This window comes from Oncorhynchus mykiss, chromosome 2 (assembly GCF_013265735.2).
Source record: "Oncorhynchus mykiss isolate Arlee chromosome 2, USDA_OmykA_1.1, whole genome shotgun sequence".
Classification (NCBI taxonomy): Eukaryota; Metazoa; Chordata; class Actinopteri; order Salmoniformes; family Salmonidae; genus Oncorhynchus; species Oncorhynchus mykiss.
Genome location: NC_048566.1, coordinates 57,089,130 through 57,113,911, shown reverse-complemented (window position 1 = coordinate 57,113,911; position 24,782 = coordinate 57,089,130). Strand labels below are relative to the sequence as shown.

Below are 24,782 nucleotides of genomic sequence, written 5' to 3'. Positions count from 1 at the left end.
TGTGGTTTGGATGGCACTCCAATGACGAACAATACTTAAAGGTATGGCAAAGGATGACAGGAAAGTGTACAGTACAACATGACCTCAACGTTTCAATCCTCGTCTGCTCTACACGTAGTAGCGTTTCTCCAACTCTTGACTGTCAAGCCAATTGATTGGATAAACATTGCCTACACATTTTCATTACAAACTGGATACAGTACATACACTCAGAAATAAAGGTTTATTTTAGTTCTTAAAGGGGTACAAACACTTGTCACTGTAGTGGTACCCTGTAAGGTATGCCCTTTGTACCTTTAGTTATAGATACTTAATTGTACTCTTACCTTAAAAGAGCCAATAGTGTACCTTAGGGGACAGGTACAAAAACATACCTTTTTAGGGTACCACCAGTGTGACAAAACCATTTGTTACTTTTAGGTGGCAAAAAAATGTACCTCTAAAAAGGTTTTTGGGTGTTGTTTTAACAGGGTGTAAAGCCTTATTTGAATATTTCCCAGGTTGCCTTTCAAGTTAATTTGAGAGTAGCCAGTAGCATGTTTGTTAGTGACAGAGACATGGTTGTTGCATTCAATTGATTTTTGTCCTATAGTCTTCACCAAGTGATTGCCTAAGTGAATATTTAGAATTGAAATTAAACAATATGACCACCCACATGAAAAAATACTAGTTTACTATAGAATACTACAGTGCTTACTATAGAATTATGTAGTTAACTGTAGTATACTGTAGAATACTATAACAAACTGTAGTATCCCTCGAGCATGTGTACCGTAGTACTTACTATAGAATGTTGTAGTATACTGTAGAACACAGTAAATACTACATTAATGTCCGAAAAACACTACAGTTTTTTTAAAACTATGGTAATAACACAGTATTTACTTTGCATATACAGTGGGGCAAAAAAGTATTTAGTCAGCCACCAATTGTGCAAGTTCTCCCACTTAAAAAGATGAGAGAGGCCTGTAATTGTCATCATAGGTACACTTCAACTATGACAGACAAAATGAGAAAAAACAAATCCAGAAAATCACATTGTAGGATTTTTAATGAATTTATTTGCAAATTATGGTGAAAAATAAGTATTTGGTCAATAACAAAAGTTTATCTCAATACAATACTTTGAGTCTCAATACTTCTGTCATACTGTAAAGGTTTTCACACACTGTTGCTGGTATTTTGGCCCATTCCTCCATGCAGATCTCCTCTAGAGCAGTGATGTTTTGGGGTTGTTGCTGGGCAACACGGACTTTCAACTCCCTCCAAAGATTTTCTATGGGGTTGAGATCTGGAGACTGGCTAGGCCACTCCAGGACCTTGAAATGCTTCTTACGAAGCCACTCCTTCGATGCCCGGGAGGTGTGTTTGGGATCATTGTCATGTTGAAATACCCAGCCACGTTTCATCTTCAATGCCCTTGCTGATGGAAGGAGGTTTTCACTCAAAATCTCACGATGCATGGCCCCATTCATTCTTTCCTTTACACAGATCAGTCGTCCTGGTCCCTTTGCAGAAAAACAGCCCCAAAGCATGATGTTTCCACCCCCATGCTTCACAGTAGGTATGGTGTTCTTTGGATGCAACTCAGCATTCTTTGTCCTCCACACACGACGAGTTGAGTTTTTACCAAAAAGTTATATTTTGGTTTCATCTGACCATATGACATTCTCCCAATCTTCTTCTGGATCATCCAAATACTCTCTAGCAAACTTCAGACGGGCCTGGACATGTACTGGCTTAAGCAGGGGGACACGTCTGGCACTGCAGGATTTGAGTCCCTGGCGGCGTAGTGTGTTACTGATGGTAGGCTTTGTTACTTTGGTCCCAGCTCTCTGCAGGTCATTCACTAAGTCCCCCTGTGAGATCTTGCGTGGAGCCCCAAATCGAGGGAGATTATCAGTGGTCTTGTATGTCTTCCATTTCCTAATAATTGCTCCCACAGTTGATTTCTTCAAACCAAGCTGCTTACCTATTGCAGATTCAGTCTTCCCAGCCTGGTGCAGGTCTACAATTTTGTTTCTGGTGTTCTTTGACAGCTCTTTGGTCTTGGCCATAGTGGAGTTTGGAGTGTGACTGTTTGAGGTTGTGGACAGGTGTCTTTTATACTGATAACAAGTTCAAACAGGTGCCATTAATACAGGTAACAAGTGGAGGACAGAGGAGCCTCTTAAAGAAGAAGTTACAGGTCTGTGAGAGCCAGAAATCTTGCTTGTTTGTAGGTGACCAAATACTTATTTTCCACCATAATTTGCAAATAAATTCATTAAAAATCCTACAATGTGGCCTCCCGGGTGGCGCAGTGGTTAAGGGCGCGTTGTACTGCAGCGCCAGCTGCGCCACCAGGGACTCTGGGTTTGCGGTCCGTGGGGCGACGCATAATTGGCCTAGCGTCGCCTGGGTTAGGGAGGGTTTGGCCGGTAGGGAAATCCTTGTCTCATCGCGCACCAGCGACTCCTGTGGGGGGTCGGGCGCAGTGCGCGCTAACCAAGGTTGCCAGGTGCATGGTGTTTCCTCTGACACATTGGTGCGGATGGCTTCCAGGTTGGATGGCGCTGTGTTAAGAAGCAGTGCGGCTTGGTTGGGTTGTGTATCGGAGGACGCATGACTTTCAACCTTTGTCTCTCCCGAGCCCGTACGGGAGTTGTAGCGATGAGACAAGATAGTAGCTACTAAACATTTGGACACCACGAAATTGGGGAGAAAAAGGGGTCAAATTCACAAAAAAAATTAATAAATCCTACAATGTGATTTTCTAGATTTTTTTTCTCATTTTGTCTGTCATAGTTGAAGTGTACCTATGATGAAAATTACAGGCCTCTCTCATCTTTTTATGTGGGAGAACTTGCACAATTGGTGGCTGACTAAATACTTTTTTGCCCCACTGTAGACTTCCCATTCCCCTCCCCCATATCCCAATTTGTGCCACCCATAAGTGAGAAACCTACATGCCAACCAAGTATAGCATAGATTTTCTTTATCATTAGCCTATCAGACTTACTACCAATGCTCCTTATAGGACACATCACTGCACCATGTACTTCTCTGTAAACTGGCAATCTCTGTATACCGGGTGGAAGACACACTGGTTGATGCTTATTTACACTGAACAAAAATATAAATGGAACATGCAATAATTTAAAACATTGTACTGAGTGACAGTTCATTCAAGTCAATTGAAATAAATAAATTAGGCCTGGCCGAATCTATGTATTTCACATGACTGGAAATAGACATATGCATCTGTTGGTCACAGATACCTTTTAAAAAAACATTTAAAGGCAGGAGAGTGGATCAGAAAACCATCCAGAATCTGGTGTGACTATCATTTGCAACAAGCTCAATGGGTGACATGTCTGGTGAGTATGCAGGCCATGGAAGAACTGGAACATTTTCTGCTTCCAGGAATTGTGTACAGATCCTTGTGACATGGGGCCGTGCATTATTGTGTTAAAACTTGAGTTGATGGTGGCGGATGAATTGCACAGCAATGGGCCTCAGAATCTTGTCACGGTATGTCTGTGCATTCAAATTGCCATCGATAAAATGCAATTCTGTTCATTGTCCGTAGCTTATGCCTGCCCATAACATAACCCCACCGCCATCATGGGGCACTCTGTTCACAACGTTGACATCGGCAAACCGCTTGCCAACACAATGCCATAAACGTTGTCTGCGGTTGTGAGGCTGGTTGGGCGTACTGCCAAGTTCTCTAAAACGATGTTGGAGGCGGCTTATGGTAGAGAAATGAACATTCTGGCAACAGCTCTGGTGGACATTCCTGCAGTCAGCATGCCAATTCCACGCTCCCTCAAAACTTGAGACATCTGTGCCATTGTGTTGTGTGACAAAAATTTATCTTTTAGTGGCCTTTTATTTATCCCAACACAAGGTATAATGATCCTGCTGTTAATTCAGCTTCTTGATATGCCACACCTGCCAGGTGGAAAGGATTATCTTGGCAAAGGAGAAATGCTCACTAAGAGGCATGTAAACAAATTTGTGCACGACATTTGAGAGTAATATGCTTTTTGTGCGTACAAAACATTTGTGGGATCTTTTATTTCAGCTCATAAATGTATTTGTATTTGTATTTGTATTTATTATGGATCCCCATTAGCTGCTGCCAAGGCTACTCTTCCTGGGGTCCAGCAAAATTTAGGCAGTTTATACAATTTTAGAAACATTACAATACATTCACAGATTTCACAACACACTGTGTGCCCTCAGGCCCCTACTCCATCACTACCACATACAGTTGAAGTCGGAAGTTAACATACACCTTAGCCAAATACATTTAAACTCAGTTTTTCACAATTCCTGACATTTAATCAGAGTAAAGAGTCCCTGTCTTAGGTTAGTTAGGATCACCACTTTATTTTAAGAATGTGAAATGTCAGAATAATTGAAGAGAGAATGATTTATTTCAGCTTTTATTTCTTTCATCACATTCCCAGTGGGTCAGAAGTTTACATACACTCAATTAGTATTTGGTAGCATTGCCTTAAAATTGTTTAACTTGGGTCAAATGTTTTGTGTAGCCTTCCACAAGCTTCCCACAATAAGTTGGGTGAATTTTGGCCCATTCCTCCTGACAGAGCTGGTGTAACTGAGTCAGGTTTGTAGGCCTCCTCGCTCGCACACACTTTTTCAGTTCTGCCCACAAATTTTCTATGAGATTGAGGTCAGGGCTTTCCCCCCTTTTCCTCCAAACATAACAATGGTCATTATGGCCAAACAGTTCAATTTTTTGTTTCATCAGGCCAGAGGACATTTCTCCAAAAAGTATAATCTTTGTCCCCATGTGCAGTTGCAAACCGTTGCTCTTGCTGCTGGTGATTCTCTGATCCACCTCTACGCAGATGACACCATTCTGTATACTTATGGCCCCTCCTTGGACACTGTGTTAACTAACCTCCAGACGAGCTTCAATGCCATACAACTCTCCTAACTGAAGCTCTAAGTTAATTGTTGCAGTCATTTCAGTCGCTGTAGTAGCTGACCTGTATAGTGTTGAGTCATCCGCATACATAGACACTCTGGTTTTACTCAAAGTCAGTGGCATGTTGTTAGTAAACAAATTAAAAGGCAAGGGGCCTAAACAGCTACCCTGGGGAATTCCTGATTCTACCTGGATTATGTTTGAGAGGCTTCCATTAAAGGACACCCTCTGTGTTCTGTTAGACAAGTAACTCTTTATCCACATTATAGCAGGGGGTGTAAAGCCATAACACATACGTTTTTCCAGCAGCAGTCTATGATTGATCATGTCAAATGCTGCACTGTAGTCTAACAAGACACACAAATGACTGATGATTGGCTGAGAGAAATTGATGATAAAATTATTGTGGGGGCTAAGTGCTGTGCTTGTTGAGTGCCCTTCCCTATAAGCGTGCTGAAAGTCTGTTGTCAATTTACAGTCATTTTCTTAGTGGGTGTGTGCTTATTAGTAACTGGAATAATCAATTTCATAAATGTGTCAGAAGTGCAGCTTCTGGTTGCTCCTCATTACACACCACAGACCAGCAAATATTCTTTACATCATCAACATATGAATCACAACAAAACTTATTGTATGACGGCTTATACACTATATTATGCCCAGCCTTTGGAACTTTGGTTTTCCTTGATATACATATCATATTGTGATCACTACTGTACATCCTATGGATTTGGATACTGCTTTAAAGCACATTTCTGCAGCATTGGTAAAGACGTGATCAATACATGTTGATGATTTAATTCCTGTGCTGTTTGTAACTACCCTGGTAGGTTGACTGACAACCTGAACCAGGTTGCAGGCACTGGTTATAGTTTTTTTCTTATTCTTGTGTGGGCAGCTTGATGATAGCCAGTCAATATTTAAATCACCCAGAAAATATACTTCTCTGTTGATATCACATACATTAATTATCAAGCATTTCACACATATTATCCAGATACTGACTGTTAGTGGTCTGGTGGTCTATAGCAGCTTCCCACAAGAATGGGCTTTAGGTAAAGCAGATGAACCTGTAGCCATATTACTTCAACAGTATTTAACATTAGATCGTATCTAAGCTTTACAGGAATGTGGTTCTGAATATAGACCACAAAACTGCCCCTGTTGGGATTTCTGTCTTTTCGGTAGTTGTTATAACCATGTGTTGCTACCACTGTATCATCAAAGGTATTATCTAAGTGAGTTTCAGAGATAGTCAGAATATGAATGTCATCTGTTATTGACTTCATGGACCTTGTTTCTTAGGCTACATATGTTAATATGAGCTATTTTAGCACTTTTCTGGGTTGCTTGATTGTTTTTAAGGCTTTTACTGGGAAGCTTATCAGAGGTAGACTTACTCATGTTATTTACATTGGAGCTGATAGTGCAGGGTGAGCTGCACAAAGTGTTTTTCCTACTAGGGCACACCGCCTTAGTGCTAACAGTGTAACTCTGATTCATAGTCTCATGATTACTGCATACAATAGCTGTAGGATAAACGGAAGTATTCGGTGCAATTAAGGGTACATAAATTAAATTACTTGCATTGTGTTTGCCAATGCCCCTAGGATAATGTACATTTGATGCAGCATTATGACGACTCATTGTCAGAACGGTAGGGATTAACTGATCTGGTCTTGGATCATTGACCATTCATTGTTTCAATGCAGCCTTGAAAAACCTGGACAGAGTCCGGGAGCCAAGATGATTTGGATGGACTCCGTCATTCCTGTAGGGTATCTTCTGTTTCCAGAAGGTGTCAAAGTTGTCTATAAAAGCGACTCCAGCAGAGCTACAGTAGTCTTTTAGCCAGATGTGTAATGCCAGCAGTCTGCTGAATCTATCACACCCGCGGCCTAACGATGGTACTGGACCTGAAATGATTGGCCGTTGTTTGGAGTCTTTTAATACAAAAATCAGTTCGGAGCTAGCCCTCCTGATGTCGTTTGACCCCACATGGACTACGACAGTGTCAGCTCCCGGCATCTGTGGTAGAACAGTCGGAAGCAGGCTTGTTGTGTCCTGTACTCGTGCTCCTGGGTAGCACATGATTTTTGCCTTGGGAACCGAGATGTTTCTCACCATAGAGCTGCCTATGATGACAGCTGGTGATGTTGAATGGGACGGTCTCTCAGCCTCACGGTCTGATGAGGGTGGGAGCTCCGGGGATCTAAACCATGGAGACCCACGTTGCCAGAGGATGCAATTTCTTTGACTTCCACGGCGAGTGATGCACTTCCATGGCTGGTTGGTTGGGTCGAGAGCAGCTCTGTTCTCCAGGGAAGGTGGAGACCCCTTCAGGGATGGAACCCTGTCGAGCACCGGCCAGTCGGATGTGGATACCCGATACGGCTGCAAAACTTCCACCAAACCAGAGTGGCTACTGGGGTGGAAGAAAATGAAAAAGTAGGCATGTAGCTACTTCGCTCCTGTAATTCTCCGCAAGCAAGCAGTTGCTACATTGAAAGTCAGCTCAGTCCACATTGTCCCAGAACAAAGCAAAGTAAACACAGCTCCTGCAACGCTGGAAATGTTCAATAGCGGCCTCCATTTGAGACTAGCTAGGTTAGCTGGGCTTTCGTGTCTCTCCCCCTATGCGGAATCTGGCAGGATCCTGGGACAGACAGCATCGCTCACAGCAATTGAATGTGACTGGCAGAACGAGAGCTGTATGTGGAGGATGAAGGTTGCAGTGGGTATCTCAGATAGGGGTGAGTGAGGCCTAAGAGCGTTTTATACACTGAACAAACATTTAAAAAACACAACACTTCATGTATTTTCGTGAAATGCCTGGGTTCACCATCTCTTGGTGAACAGGGCAACCTTGGAAAGGGGATTGGGCCTTTTCGTGGCACGCTTGTAATCTTTGTAGTTCTCTAGCCCACTGGTCACAGGTCCAGTAATGGCTGGACTTTCCAAGTTACAGTATTTCCTTTATAACATTTTTAATGACATCACAAAATGACATTAGTGTTCTATAGATAGTGTTCACCTCTGACCATTCCCCACATTCCTCATTAGAAATATTGTTCCAGTATTCGCTTTTGAACATGTTAGAGATTCAGAGGGAAAAAGGTCTGTTGAGACAAAGCACATTCCTTTAGTGAATTTGGAGCGTGCATGACTTGATCCTCTCCCTTGATTTACAACAGGACTTGATTTGTTAATTCCCACTAGTTCTCTCCTTCTCCCTCTACGGGTGAAAGGGGTCTGATTGAAGTTATTCATTGCAAACCTGATCTGACCTATTTGAATCTCGTGGACAGTCATGATACCAATCTACCATAAAAGCCTGATTAGTGGAGTGCTGCAGAGATGGTTGATTTCCTGGAAGGTTCTCCCATCTCCACAGAGGAACTCTAGAGCTCTGTCAGAGTGACGATCAGGTTCTTGGTCACCTCCCTGACCAAGGCCCTTCTCCCCGACTGCTCAGTTTGGCCGGACGGCCAGCTTTAGGAAGGGTCTTGGTGGTTCCAAACTTCTTCTTCCATTTAAGGATGATGGAAGCCACTGTGCTCTTGGGGAGCTTCAATGCTGCAGCCATTTTTTGGTACCCTTCCTCAGATCTGTGTCTCGACACAATCCTGTCTCGGCGCTCTACGGACAATTCCTTCGACCTCATGTCTTGGTTTTTGCTCTGACATGCACTGTCAACTGTGGGACCTTATATAGACAGGTGTGTGTCTTTCCAAAAGATGTCTAATCAATTGAATTTACCACAGGTGGACTCCAATCAAGTTGTAGAAACATCTCAAGGATGATCAATGGAAACAGGATGTACCTGAGCTCAATTTCGAGTCTTATAGTAAAGGGTCTGAATACTTACGTAAATAAGGTATTTTTGTTGGGGTATTATGTGTAAATTGCTGAGGAAACCTTTATATTTAATCAATTTTAGAATAAGGCAGTAACGTAACAAAATGTGGAAAAAGTCGAGAACTTTCGAAAGCACTGTATCTGCCATATCAATTAATCAGGTTGCTGTAACAGATCAGAATGTTTAGCTTAAAATATTGATAAACTATTTCTTCACATTTTAGTTGCAGCAATGTACACATTGCAATAGGCACACTCATGATCATGAATGTTCCAAAGTGCAATTTGTAGGAAAACTCTCTAACAGACAAATATCTGTTTAGTGAAAATTTAGAGAGGGGGGATTTAAAGATGCCTACCTGTTAAAATGATATCATGATTATTTGCATCAATCCAGTGGCCATTTATTTTGCAAACTCCATCTCATGTGCTACAGAGACACCTATATTACAACAGTTCTAGGTGCCTGCACACTTGAATTAAAGGGTAGCTACACTCAAAAATCAACATTTCTTAGATTTGTCCTTGATCTCAAAAGTGGTCTGCTGATGTGGTTTAAGCACTGTTATGACTTAGAACATACAATTGTGTTGTTTTTCAGTCAAAGAAGTATACCTTTGAGAGCGAAAACCTGTAAAAAGAAACATGAAAACCGTGAATTTCTGTCTCAGCTGACAGAATAATTGATCTGATTTAGGTCATTCAGAGTGTATGTCACTGTTTCTCATCAAATTTTTCACACCGGGCACCTCATTGCCAGGCGCAGGCCTTTTTGATTTTTTGTTGGCAAAATTACAGTATACCCACTTCTCCAAGCATCAGTACACCACTGATTATTTGTCCTGAAGAGGGCACTCTATACATGGCTTTAAGCCTATCTTGCCTTGGCGCGCTACAGCAAGAGTGGACACTATAAACCAATGCAACTACACCAGGGCAAAACATGTGCATTGGCCATATATAGTAGGCTACTGTTACATGAAGTGTCATGGTAGGCTGTTCGGTGGTAAAGTTAACTTTACAGCCCTTTAGTGAATCTAGTGTGTTATTTTAGATTTTTGCAAAGTGTAACCTATTCCTCAAGCTCTTGTCATTCAAATGTTTTCAGAGACACTAAATAATCATGGCAGTTTACAAAGTAGCGCTTCATAGCTGCGTTTTTAACTTGAACCCCTATGCTAACCACAACCCTTACTTAACCCAGATAGTAAGGACCGTTCACTGAGTCAACACTTGGGATGAGAGGCAGCGCTGTGACAGCGGCAAATTCTGTGATTGATGTTTTTCCTTACAAGTGAAAACTACCAGAATTTTTGTGGCTACAGCCCTAAAATCAATGAAAACATTGCTCAATATCAATACATTGAAAATGTGTCCTATGTCATTGTTTTCCATCAGGCTAGCATGAGGTGGCTCAGTCTTCAGAGCCTGGGACCATTTTTTTGCCGGAATCAGTGCAGTTTATCCTCCTTTCACTAGAGTAAGTTTTTCCATTAAAAAATGTTGTCTTTCTGGTGCTCCTAAATTTTCTATGGGGCTTACATTAATGTTTTTTCCTCAAATCTTTCTTAAGAAGGCTTTCTGAGTAACTTTGTAGGGCTGTTTTAAGCGCAATCCATACAGTTTTTCATTCCAGCTAGAATAATACAAATATTGGCATATATATCAGTTATCAGTGAATATTCCCAATCTAAAATCGGTATCGGAACCAAAAATCACATATTGATCGGGCTCTACTAGTATTAGCCGATGTTCTTGTCATGCTTTGTGTTTTTTTTTTCATATTACACTACCGGTCAAAAGTTTTAGAACATCTACTCATTCAAGGATTTTTCTTTATTTTTACTATGTTCTACATTGTAGAATAATAGTGAAGATGTCAAAACTATGAAATAACACATATGGAATCATGTAGTAACCAAAAAAGTGTAAAACAAATCTAACTATATTTTATATTTGAGATTCTTGAAATAGCCACCCTTTGCCATGATGACAGCTTTGCACACTCTTGGCATGTACAAAATGTGCTGTAATTTCTAAAAGGTTCACCCAATATGGATGACAATACCCAACAATTAAAGCTGACAGTCTGCAATTTAACCTTACAGTCATTGTATCATTTAAAATCCAAAGTGCTGGAGTACAGAGTCGAAACAACAAAAAATGTGTGACTGTCCTAATACTTTGAGCTCACTGTAAGTCTGGTTGCACACCTGATTGGCAAACTTACTGTAAATTGAGAAAGGATGTGACTAAACTGAACAAAAATAAGAAAAATAAATAAAAATTGAAACCACAATAAATGACAATGTATGATGGAAATAAATGGAATTATGGGCCGATAGACTAATTCAACTCCATCTTTCATTGAATCAAATGGCTCATTTATCACAAAACCTTTTGATGTTCCCAATTACTTTAATAATTATTTCATTTGCAAAGTAGACAAACTTAGGCATGAAATGCCAATAACAAACTGTGAGCCATCCTTTTCACGTATAAAATACCTAATAATGTTAGGTATTCCACCGAAGTCGGTTCCTCTCCTTGTTTGGGCGGCGTTCGGCGGCCGATGTCACCGGTCATCTAGCAGTCGCCGATCCACTTTTCATTTTCCATTTGTTTGGTCTTGTTTTCCCGCACACCTGGTTTACATCCCTCATTATTTGACGTGTATTTAACCCTCTGTTCCCCTCATGTCTGTGTGTGGTATTGTTTGTTGTTATGTGTATGTGTACGTCAGACTGGTTTGTGCTATGTTATGTCAACCCATATTTGTTTATTGTTTAGTGCCTTGTGTCTGTTCGCCGTAATAAATTGCTCCGTTTGCTACCCAATTCTGCTCTCCTATTTGTCCTATTTTTTAAAATCTGAATCTGGAGAAAAATGTTTGTCCCCAGACCTGGAGGGAAGCCAAAGTCATTCCACTACCCAAGAATGGTAAAGCTCCCTTTACTGGTTCTAACAGCCGACCAATGAGCTTGCTGCTGATTCTTAGCAAACTTTTGTACAAACATTGTGTTTGACCATATACAATGCTATTCCTCTGTAAACAAATTAACAACAGACATTGATCATGCTAATAGATCATCCTATGTACTGCACTGACACAAATGACTGATTAGTCAAAAGAAATTGATAATAAAAATATTGTGGAAGCTGTTAGATTTCAGTGCAGCTTATGGTATTATTTACCATAACCTGTTGTTGAAAAAACATTTGTGTTATGGCTTTTCAACCTCTGCCATATTGTGGATTCAGAGCTATCTATCTAATAGAACAGAGGGTTTTCTTTAATGGAATTTCTTATTTGTGGTGTACCGCAGGTCAGCTTTCTTGGCCCTCTACTATTTTCTATGTTTACTAATGACCTGCCACTGGCATTAAACAAAGCCTGTGTGTGTATGTTTGTTGATGGTGCAACCCTATACGCGTCAGCAACCACAGCTAGTGAAATCATTGCTAAATAAAGAGTTGCAGCCAGTTTTAGAATGGGTGGCCAAATCAAAATCAAATCAAATCAAATGTATTTATATAGCCCTTCGTACATCAGCTGATATCTCAAAGTGCTGTACAGAAACACAGCCTAAAACCCCAAACAGCAAGCAATGCAGGTGTAGAAGCACGGTGGCTAGGAAAAACTCCCTAGAAAGGCCAAAACCTAGGAAGAAACGTAGAGGGGAACCAGGCTATGTGGGGTGGCCAGTCCTCTTCTGGCTGTGCCGGGTGGAGATTATAACAGAACATGGCCAAGATGTTCAAATGTTCATAAATGACCAGCATGGTCAAATAATAATAATCACAGGCGGACTGGGGACAGCACGGAGTCATCATGTCAGGTAGTCCTGAGGCATGGTCCTAGGGCTCAGGTCCTCCGAGAGAGAGAAATAAAGAGAGAATTGGAGAGAGCATACTTAAATTCACACAGGACACCGGATAGGACAGGAGAAGTACTCCAGATATGACAAACTGACCCTAGCTCCCCGACACATAAACTACTGCAGCATAAATACTGGAGGCTGAGACAGGAGGGGTCAGGAGACACTGTGGCCCCATCCGATGACACCCCCAGACAGGGCCAAACAGGAAGGATATAACCCCACCCACTTTGCCAAAGCACAACCCAGACAGGATGACCACAGTGAATCAACCCACTCAGGTGACGCACCCCCTCCAGGGACGGCAAGAGAGAGCCCCAGTAAGCCAGTGACTCAGCCCCTGTAATAGGGTTAGAGGCAGAGAATCCCAGTGGAAAGAGGGGAACGGGCCAGGCAGAGACAGCAAGGGCGGTTCGTTGCTCCAGAGCCTTTCCGTTCACCTTCCCACTCCTGGGCCAGACTACACTCAATCATATGACCCACTGAAGAGATGAGTCTTCATTAGAGACTTAAAGGTTGAGACCGAGTTTGCATCTCTGACATGGGTAGGCAGACCGTTCCATAAAAATAGAGCTCTATAGGAGAAAGCCCTGCCTCCAGCTGTTTGCTTAGAAATTCTAGGGACAATTAGGAGGCCTGCGTCTTGTGACCCTAGCGTACGTGTAGGTATGTACGGCAGGACCAAATCAGAGAGATAGGTAGGAGCAAGCCCATGTAATGCTTTGTAGGATAGCAGTAAAACCTTGAAATCAGCCCTTGCTTTGACAAGAAGCCAGTGTAGAGAGGCTAGCACTGGAGTAATATGATCAAATTTTTTGGTTCTAGTCAGGATTCTAGCAGCCGTATTTAGCACTAACTGAAGTTTATTTAGTGCTTTATCCGGGTAGCCGGAAAGTAGAGCATTGCAGTAGTCTAACCTAGAAGTGACAAAAGCATGGATTAATTTTTCTGCATCATTTTTGGACAGAAAGTTTCTGATTTTTGCAATGTTACAGTGCCTTCCGAAAGTCTTCGGCCCCCTTGAACTTTGCGACCTTTTGCCACATTTCAGGCTTCAAACATAAAGATATAAAACTGTATTTTTTTGTGAAGAGTCAACAACAAGTGGGACACAATCATGAAGTGGAACGACATTTATTGGATATTTCAAACTTTTTTAACGAATCAAAAACTGAAAAATTGGGCGTGCAAAATTATTCAGCCCCTTTACTTTCAGTGCAGCAAACTCTCTCCAGAAGTTCAGTGAGGATCTCTGAATGATCCAATGTTGACCTAAATGACTAATGATGATAAATACAATCCACCTGTGTGTAATCAAATCTCCGTATAAATGCACCTGCACTGTGATAGTCTCAGAGGTCCGTTAAAAGCGCAGAGAGCATCATGAAGAACAAGGAACACACCAGGCAGGTCCGAGATACTGTTGTGAAGAAGTTTAAAGCCGGATTTGGATACAAAAAGATTTCCCAAGCTTTAAACATCCCAAGGAGCACTGTGCAAGCGATAATATTGAAATGGAAGGAGTATCAGACCACTGCAAATCTACCAAGACCTGGCCGTCCCTCTAAACTTTCAGCTCATACAAGGAGAAGACTGATCAGAGATGCAGCCAAGAGGCCCATGATCACTCTGGATGAACTGCAGAGATCTACAGCTGAGGTGGGAGACTCTGTCCATAGGACAACAATCAGTCGTATATTGCACAAATCTGGCCTTTATGGAAGAGTGGCAAGAAGAAAGACATTTCTTAAAGATATCCATAAAAAGTGTTGTTTAAAGTTTGCCACAAGCCACCTGGGAGACACACCAAACATGTGGAAGAAGGTGCTCTGGTCAGATGAAACCAAAATTGAACTTTTTGGCAACAATGCAAGACGTTATGTTTGGCGTAAAAGCAACACAGCTCATCACCCTGAACACACCATCCCCACTGTCAAACATGGTGGTGGCAGCATCATGGTTTGGGCCTGCTTTTCTTCAGCAGGGACAGGGAAGATGGTTAAAATTGATGGGAAGATGGATGGAGCCAAATACAGGACCATTCTGGAAGAAAACCTGATGGAGTCTGCAAAAGACCTGAGACTGGGACGGAGATTTGTCTTCCAACAAGACAATGATCCAAAACATAAAGCAAAATCTACAATGGAATGGTTCAAAAATAAACATATCCAGGTGTTAGAATGGCCAAGTCAAAGTCCAGACCTGAATCCAATCGAGAATCTGTGGAAAGAACTGAAAACTGCTGTTCACAAATGCTCTCCATCCAACCTCACTGAGCTCGAGCTGTTTTGCAAGGAGGAATGGGAAAAAATTTCAGTCTCTCGATGTGCAAAACTGATAGAGACATACCCCAAGCAACTTACAGCTGTAATCGCAGCAAAAGGTGGCGCTACAAAGTATTAACTTAAGGGGGCTGAATAATTTTGCACGCCCAATTTTTCAGTTTTTGATTTGTTAAAAAAGTTTGAAATATCCAATAAATGTTGTTCCACTTCATGATTGTGTCCCACTTGTTGTTGATTCTTCACAAAAAAATACAGTTTTATATATTTATGTTTGAAGCCTGAAATGTGGCAAAAGGTCGCAAAGTTCAAGGGGGCCGATTACTTTCGCAAGGCACTGTACGTAGATGGAAAAAAGCTGTCCTTGAAATGGTCTTGATATGTTCTTCAAAAGAGAGATCAGGGTCCAGAGTAACGCTGAGGTCCTTCACAGTTTTATTTGAGACGACTGTACAACCATTAAGATTAATTGTCAGATTCAACAGAAGATCTCTTTGTTTCTTGGGACCTAGAACAAGCATCTCTGTTTTGTCCGAGTTTAAAAGTAGAAAGTTTGCAGCCATCCACTTCCTTATGTCTGAAACACATGCTTCTAGCAAGGGCTATTTTGGGGCTTCACCATGTTTCATTGAAATGTACAGCTGTGTGTCATCCGCATAGCAGTGAAAGTTAACATTATGTTTTCGAATAACATCCCCAAGAGGTAAAATATATAGTGAAAACAATAGTGGTCCTAAAACGGAACCTTGAGGAACACCGAAATTGACAGTTTGTCAGAGGACAAACCATTCACAGAGACAAACTGATATCTTTCCGACAGATACAGTGCCTTGCGAAAGTATTCGGCCCCCTTGAACTTTGCGACCTTTTGCCACATTTCAGGCTTCAAACATAAAGATATAAAACTGTATTTTTTCGTGAAGAATCAACAACAAGTGGGACACAATCATGAAGTGGAACAACATTTATTGCATATTTCAAACTTTTTTAACAAATCAAAAACTGAAAAATTGGGCGTGCAAAATTATTCAGCCCCTTTACTTTCAGTGCAGCAAACTCTCTCCAGAAGTTCAGTGAGGATCTCTGAATGATCCAATGTTGACCTAAATGACTAATGATGATAAATACAATCCACCTGTGTGTAATCAAGTCTTCGTATAAATGCACCTGCACTGTGATAGTCTCAGAGGTCCGTTAAAAGCGCAGAGAGAATCATGAAGAACAAGGAACACACCAGGCAGGTCCGAGATACTGTTGTGAAGAAGTTTAAAGCCGGATTTGGATACAAAAAGATTTCCCAAGCTTTAAACATCCCAAGGAGCACTGTGCAAGCGATAATATTGAAATGGAAGGAGTATCAGACCACTGCAAATCTACCAAGACCTGGCCGTCCCTCTAAACTTTCAGCTCATACAAGGAGAAGACTGATCAGAGATGCAGCCAAGAGGCCCATGATCACTCTGGATGAACTGCAGAGATCTACAGCTGAGGTGGGAGACTCTGTCCATAGGACAACAATCAGTCGTATATTGCACAAATCTGGCCTTTATGGAAGAGTGGCAAGAAGAAAGACATTTCTTAAAGATATCCATAAAAAGTGTGGTTTAAAGTTTGCCACAAGCCACCTGGGAGACACACCAAACATGTGGAAGAAGGTGCTCTGGTCAGATTAAACCAAAATTGAACTTTTTGGCAACAATGCAAGACGTTATGTTTGGCGTAAAAGCAACACAGCTCATCACCCTGAACACACCATCCCCACTGTAAAACATGGTGGTGGCAGCATCATGGTTTGGGCCTGCTTTTCTTCAGCAGGGACAGGGAAGATGGTTCAAATTGATGGGAAGATGGATGGAGCCAAATACAGGACCATTCTGGAAGAAAACCTGATGGAGTCTGCAAAAGACCTGAGACTGGGACGGAGATTTGTCTTCCAACAAGACAATGATCCAAAACATAAAGCAAAATCTACAATGGAATGGTTCAAAAATAAACATATCCAGGTGTTAGAATGGCCAAGTCAAAGTCCAGACCTGAATCCAATCGAGAATCTGTGGAAAGAACTGAAAACTGCTGTTCACAAATGCTCTCCATCCAACCTCACTGAGCTCGAGCTGTTTTGCAAGGAGGAATGGGAAAAAATGTCAGTCTCTCGATGTGCAAAACTGATAGAGACATGCCCCAAGCGACTTACAGCTGTAATCGCAGCAAAAGGTGACGCTACAAAGTATTAACTTAAGGGGGCTGAATAATTTTGCACGCCCAATTTTTCAGTTTTTGATTTGTTAAAAAAGTTTGAAATATCCAATAAATGTCGTTCCACTTCATGATTGTGTCCCACTTGTTGATTCTTCACAAAAAAATACAGTTTTTTATCTTTATGTTTGAAGCCTGAAATGTGGCAAAAGGTCGCAAAGTTCAAGGGGGCCGAATACTTTCGCAAGGCACTGTAAGATCTAAACCAGGCCAGAACTTGTCCGTGTAGACCAATTTGGGTTTCCAATCTCTCCAAAAGAATGTGGCGATCCATGGTATCAAAAGCGGCACTAAGGTCTAGGAGCACAAGGACAGATGCAGAGCCTCGGTCCGATGCCATTAAAATGTAATTTACCACCTTCACAAGTGCCGTCTCAGTGCTATGATGGGGTCTAAAACCAGACTGAAGCATTTCGTATACATTGTTTGTCTTCAGGAAGGCAGTGAGTTGTTGCACAACAGCCTTTTCTAAAATGTTCGAGAGGAATGGAAGATTCGATATAGGCCGATAGTTTTTTATATTTTCTGGGTCAAGGTTTGGCTTTTTCAAGAGAGGCTTTATTACTGCCACTTTTAGTGAGTTTGGTACACATCCGGTGGATAGAGAGCCGTTTATTATGTTCAACATAGGAGGGCCAAGCACAGGAAGCAGCTCTTTCAGTAGTTTAGTTGGAATAGGGTCCAGTATGCAGCTTGAAGGTTTAGAGGCCATGATTATTTTCATCATTGTGTCAAGAGATATAGTACTAAAACACTTGAGCGTCTCTCTTGATCCTAGGTCCTGGCAGAGTTGTGCAGACTCAGGACAACTGAGCTTTGAAGGAATACGCAGATTTAAGGAGGAGTCCGTAATTTGCTTTCTAATAATCATAATCTTTTCCTCAAAAAAGTTCATGAATTTATCACTGCTAAAGTGAAAGTCATCCTCTCTTGGGGAATGCTGCTTTTTAGTTAGCTTTGCGACAGTATCAAAAAGGAATTTTGGATTGTTCTTATTTTCCTCAATTAAGTTAGAAAAATAGGATGATCGAGCATCAGTAAGGGCTCTTCGGTACTGCACAGTACTGTCTTTCCAAGCTAGTCGGAAGACTTCCAGTTTGGTGTGGCGCCATTTCCGTTCCAATTTTCTGGAAGCTTGCTTCAGAGCTCGGGTATTTTCTGTGTACCAGGGAGCTAGTTTCTTATGAGAAACTAGTCCTGAACTTCTCTAAAACTAAGAGCATTGTAATTGGTACAAAGTTCTAGAACTCCTCTGAATCTGATAATTAATAATGTGGCTGTTGATCAAGTTCATGAGACTAAATGATTTGGTGTTACCTTGGATTGAAAACTGTCATGGTCAAAACCTATTGATTCAGTGGTTGTAAAGATGAGGAGAGGTCTGTCGAGATAAAGAGATCTCTGATAAAGAGAGCTCAGATTTGTTTTGACACCACACTCCACAAAGCAAGTCCTGCAGGCTCTAGTTTTATTTGATCTTGATTATTGTCCAGCCATGTGGTCAGGTGCTGCAAAGAAGAAAAACTGCATCTGGCCAAGAACAGAGAGGCACGTCCTGTTTTTAATAATTCAGAGGGCTAATATCAAAACCATGCATGCCAGTCTCTCTTAGCTAAAAGTAGAGGAGAGATTTACTGCATCGCTTATTGCCAAATTGCTTATATAGTCAACTTACACACAACTCTGACACACACACTTACAACTATCAGACATGCTAACAGGGGTCTTTCCAAGGTCCCCAATTCCAGAACAAATTCAAGAAAACGTACAGTATTAAATAGTGCCTTTAGAAAGTATTCACACCCCTTGTCTTTTCCACATGTTGTTGTGTTACAGCCTGAATTAAAAAATGTATTACATTTAGATTGTTGTGTCACTGGCCTACACACAATACCCCATAATGTCAATTTTTACAAATGAATTAAAAATGAAAAGCTGAAATGTATTTAACCCCTTTGTTATGGTAGGCCTAAATATGTTCAGGAGTAAAAATGTGCTCATCAAGTCATATAATAAGTTGCATGGACTCACTCTGTGTGCAATAATAGTATTTAACATTATTTTTGAATGACTGCCTCATCTAAGTACCCGACACATACAATTATCTGTAAGGTAACCTAAGTGGAGCAGTGAATCTCAAACACAGATTCAACCACATAGTCCAGGAAGGTTTTCCAATGCCACGCAAAGAAGGGCACCTAAAAAAGCAGACATTGAGGATGTCCCTTTGAGGATGGTGAAGTTATTAATTACGCTTTGGATGGTGTATCAATACACCCAGTCATTACAAAGATACGTGGTGTCACGCCCTGACCGTAGATTGCTTTGTATGTTTCTATTTTTAGTTTGGTCAGGGTGTGATGTGGGTGGGTATTCTAAGTTGTAGGTCTAGGTTTTATTTTTCTATGTGTTTGGCCTGGTATGGTTCTCAATCAGAGGCAGCTGTCTATCATTGTCTCTGATTGAGAGCCATACTTAGGTAGCCTGTTTTCCCATTTTGAGTGGTGGGTGATTATTTTCTGGTTAGTGTTTGTTGCACCTGTCAGAACTGTTCGTTTATCGTTTTGTTGGTTTTGTTCGTGTATTCATTCTGGATTAAAAGTATTATGGATACATACCACGCTGCACTTTGGTCCTCCTCTCCTTCCACCAACAAAAATCATTACAACTGGTGACTTTAAAACAGTTACAGAGTTTAATGGCTGTGATAGGAGAAAACTGAGGATGGATCAACAACATTGTAGTTAATCCACAAAACTTACCAAAATTACAGAGTGAAAAGACAGAAACTGTACAGAATACAAAATATTTTCCAAAACATGCATCCTGTTTGCAATAAGGCACTAAAGTACAACTGCAAAAAATGTGGCAAAGGAAATTCACTTCATGTCTTGAATACAAACGTTGTTTGGGGCAAGTCCAACGCATCACTGAGTACCACTCTTGATATTTTCAAGCATAGCGGTGACTGCATCATGTTATGGGTGTGTTTCTCATCGGTAAGGCCTAGGGAGTATTTTAGGATAAAAATAAATGGAATCGAACTAAACACAGGCAAAATCCTAGAGGAAAACCTGGTTCATTCTGCTTTCCAACAGACACTGGGAGACAAATTCACCTTTCAGCAGGACAATAACCTAAAACACAAGACCAAATATAAACTGGAGTTGCTTACCAAGATGACATTGAATGTTTCTGAGTGGCTTAGTTACAGTTTTGACTTAAATCGGCTTGAAAATCTATGGAAGAGTTGAAAAAGTCTGTCTAGCAATGATCAACAACCAACTGAACAGAACATGAAGAATGTTTTAAAGAATAATGTGCAAATATTGGACAATTGAGGTGTTCAAAACTCTAAGCGATTTATCCAGAAAGACTAACAGCTGTTATCGCTGCCAAAGGTGTATTATACTTATGTAATCAATATATATTCATTTTTTAGATCTTAATAATTTTTTACAAATGTAAAAATGTTTGTCCACTGTGATATTACAGAGTTTTTTTGTGTAGAAATTTGATGAAAAATTACAATTAAATCCATTTTAAACCCATCTTGTAACAACAAAATGAGGAAAAAGTCAAGGGGTATGAATACTTCCTGAAGTACAGTCATGGCCAAAAGTTTTGAGAATGACACATATTAATTTGCTGAGTCTGCTGCCTCAGTTTGTATGATGGCAATTTGCATATACTCCAGGATGTTATGAAGAGTGATCTGGAAGCTGGAAGCTTCAAAAGGAGGGTGGTGCTTGGAATCATTGTTCTTCCTCTGTCAACCATGGTTACCTGCAAGGAAACACGTGCCGTCATCATTGCTTTGCACAAAAAGGGCTTCACAGGCAAGGATATTGCTGCCAGTAAGATTGCACCTAAATCAACCATTTATCGGATCATCAAGAACTTCAAGGAGAGCGGTTCAATTGTTGTGAAGAAGGCTTCAGGGCACCCAAGAAAGTCCAGCATGCGCCAGGACCGTCTTCTAAAGTTGATTCATCTGCAGGATCGGGGCACCACCAGTACAGAGCTTGCTCAGAAATGGCAGCAGGCAGGTGTGAGTGCATCTGCATGCACAGTGAGGCGAAGACTTTTGAAGGATGGCCTGATGTCAAGAAGGACAGCAAAGAAGCCACTTCTCTCCAGGAAAAACATCAGGGGCAGACTGATATTCTGCCATCAGGATGTGGCCCAGAAGTTAATTGACAGCATGCCAGTGTGGATTGCAGAGGTCTTGAAAAAGAATGGTCAACACTGCAAATATTGACTCTTTGCATCAACTTCATGTTACTGTCAATATAAGACTTTGATACTTATGAAATGCTTATAATTACACTTCAGTATTCCATAGTAACATCTGACAAAAATATCTAAAGACACTGAAGCAGCAAACTTTGTGGAAATTAATATTTGTGTCATTCTCAAAACTTTTGGCCATGACTGTATAGGAGATTTGGTTGTGTTGTAAACCAAACACAATTCAATATTACTTTTGTAATAAAGTAAATAGCCTACAGTTTAAGGCTATCTTACAAACAAATGTAACATTAATCATTAAAATGCGTAACACATTCATTTGAGGTTACTGTAACTAAAAATGTCTTATGTAATCATATAAAGTGTGCATGTTCAAGATAGCATGGCATGCATAGGTCACAGTTTTGTGGAAATCTTCACAACTGCTGTAACAGTCCGCTCAACATCTCGAACGGCATTGATCACTTGCGCAATGTCTTTTTAATGTAATCTCAACTGCATTCTAGGTAATTTGGTTTTGATAGATGAAGCACAGTGATAACAATCTGTTGATTGAATAAACAAAGTATCTGGCATATTCCCATTTGAACTTTGCTGTGTTTTTAAATGGTTGAAAACGCATTGAAAGACATTTGGGTGACAACTAAACCAAAAATCAGACAGCGTTTTTTTCCATTGGAATTTGGTTGTGCTTTTGAATTGTTGAAAGCATAGTGATGATAACGTTCAGCTGCCTTTTTGAGAGGGTGAGTATAGGTTGTAATCGCATTGATCAACGCCTCAGTGAGAGGGGGGGGGGTAGTGACGAAGTGAAAGTCTGTGAGAAAAAGTGAAGGAAAGACAGAAAAGAAAGTGTATCTGTGTCTGTGTGCCCCCCAGCACGCTTTATACTGTTCTTCTAAATAATTTATGTGTACACTCATATCTCTCAGTACACAACTTCTTTGATGCCCTTTGATGACAACTGAATTTAATTTGCGTCTAAAAGCCTAGGAAACATTGAATTCATGATTATCAGCACATTCTTGACTTCTAAGCAATTACTGTAATTATGTAAATGTAGAACTTTGGACCATGTTCTGAATAATTAAAAATGTAAACAGACTGTTATTCAATATGGTAGAATGTTAAAGGGGAAGTTTAGGTTTTTACAACTTGATGTTAGATGACTCCTCACCCTAAAACGAGAAACTGTAATGCATGGTTCAGTTTTTTTTTTAAACAGAAAACCGAACCATCTAACATCAAGTAGTAAAAACTTCCCATTTAACACATTCCATGGCAGTGAAGTAGCATGATTAGTCATGCTGAAAGGATGCTAAATGATGTTTAAATAAGTTTTAAAGAACACCACAGAGATGGCTATGTATAATGTTGCCGGAGGAGATTGCTGCCATTTTACGGTCTCCTAACCAATTGTACTATTGTGTGTTTTTTTTTTTTTTTTGCGTTATTTGAAACTTATTTTGTTCACAATGTTCCTGCCACCGTCTCTAATGATCGAAAATAGCTTCTAGATATCATGACAGCGATTACTCACCTCGTACTGGACGAACGAGTCGGACGCAAATGATTTACTTCAGACACCGACAAGCCCCAAATCCCTGTGATTCGCATGAGAAAGAGACGGAGATATCAGGACGTAGGTCGGGTGCCTTGTTAGGATCCGACGGCGAGTGGGTAATCTTCCTTTAACATCAGTCCTATTAGCCAATGTACAATCATTGGATAACAAAATAGACTAACTGTAATATCTTATGTTTCACGCGTCGTGGCTGAATGACAACAGCAAACTATTACAGACATCAAAAGGGAAGCACAGCCTCTATCTGCCCAGTGACACGAACCTACCAGATGAGCTAAATTACTTAATATGCTCACTTCGAGGCCAGCAACACTGAAGCGTGCATGAGAGCATCAGCTGTTCCAGACGACTGTGTGTCCACGCTCTTCTCTCTGTGAGTAAAGCCTTTAAACAGGTGAACATTCACAAGGCAGCAGGGCCAGACAGATTACCAGGATGTGCACACCGAGCATGCGCTGATCAACTGGCATATGTGTCTTCACTGACATTTTCAACTTCTCCCTGACTGAGTCTAATACCAACATGTTTCAAGCAGACCACCATAGTCCCTGTGCCCAAGAACACTAAGGTAATCTGTCTAAATGATTACCAACCCGTGGCACCCGTAGCACTCACTGTAGCCATGAAGTGCTTTGAAAGGCTGGTCCTGGCTAACATCAACACCATTATCCCAGAAACCCTAGATCCACTCCAATTTGCATTCTGCCCCAACAGATCTACAGATGATGCTATCTCTATTGCACTCCACACTGCCCTTTCCCACCTGGACAAATGGAACACCTATGTGAGAACGCTATTCATTGACTACAGCTCAGCGTTCAACACCATAGTGCCCTCAAAGCAAAACATGTTTTTATTTATTTACTCAGGCAGTTCCCTTGGTAAAACGTCTTTGCAATTACCCCAGCCAACTCTATCAAAAATCTTCTTCACCCATCGCACACAATCTGCAGCACATTAGTGATTTCCGCCTGCAGTCAAAGGTACATGTTCTAGACAGGCGGCCACACAAATTGTTAACATTTAGCCCATGTCTATAGTATGTTTTAGCTTTGGCTGTGACTAGTGTCTGTGAGTTTGATGGTTAATGTGTAACCCCCACAAACTAACTGAACCTGGATTCGTGGAGATGTGCTTTGATAAGCCAGCTGGTGTTGCATGCTGAGTCACTGGACACACGACTGGACAAATAGGTGACAAGTTAGCTCACATAATGACAGTTTGACTGGGCCCACACCACCGCAAGACAACGCTGTGTCTGAACACTGTCTGAAAAGCGCATGTTGGACTGAGAATATTTGGACATCACTTTTACATCACTTGGTTGAACGACACTCGGGACTTACTACTACTAGTTGGTCGGAACACCGCTCAACTTGTTCTAAATACTACTCCACTACACTATCTTGGTTGGACTACCACTCAACTTGGTCTGGCTACCGGTCAACGTGGTCTAAAAACGACTTAACCAGCTTGGGCCGACTTCCTCCGACCAAGTTTCAGACCCTGACCCATCTTGAGTAGTAACCCTGCTTCAGGGGGCCATGGAGGGTGGCTCTAAATGCACCAGGGGTCAGCTCCTGCACCTGGATGTGTGTGTGGATGAGCAGAAGCCTCGCGGCGGTGTCCTAGAGCTCCTCGGGAGACTAAGGCCCCAGTGGAAGCCACAGGACATCAAGATGAAGGTAAGTGAAGGTATCAAATTGTCACATCAGTATGCCAATGGGCAA

General features: G+C 41.2%; 1 protein-coding gene across 2 annotated transcripts in view; it reads left to right on the top strand.

The window, feature by feature from the left end:
* Positions 1 to 24,782, top strand: part of zgc:113516 (ETNK_euk domain-containing protein) — a 69,984-nt gene that overhangs the window by 4,383 nt on the left and 40,819 nt on the right. The window contains exon 1 of one of the 2 annotated variants that reach the window (XM_021566546.2): positions 24,050 to 24,737. The exons of the other annotated variant lie outside the window; for it this stretch is intronic. Coding sequence (XP_021422221.1) covers positions 24,597 to 24,737 — 141 coding nt within the window. The 5' untranslated portion in view covers positions 24,050 to 24,596. Of the gene's footprint in view, positions 1 to 24,049; positions 24,738 to 24,782 lie in introns of those variants that run through there. 2 annotated transcript variants of the gene reach the window in all.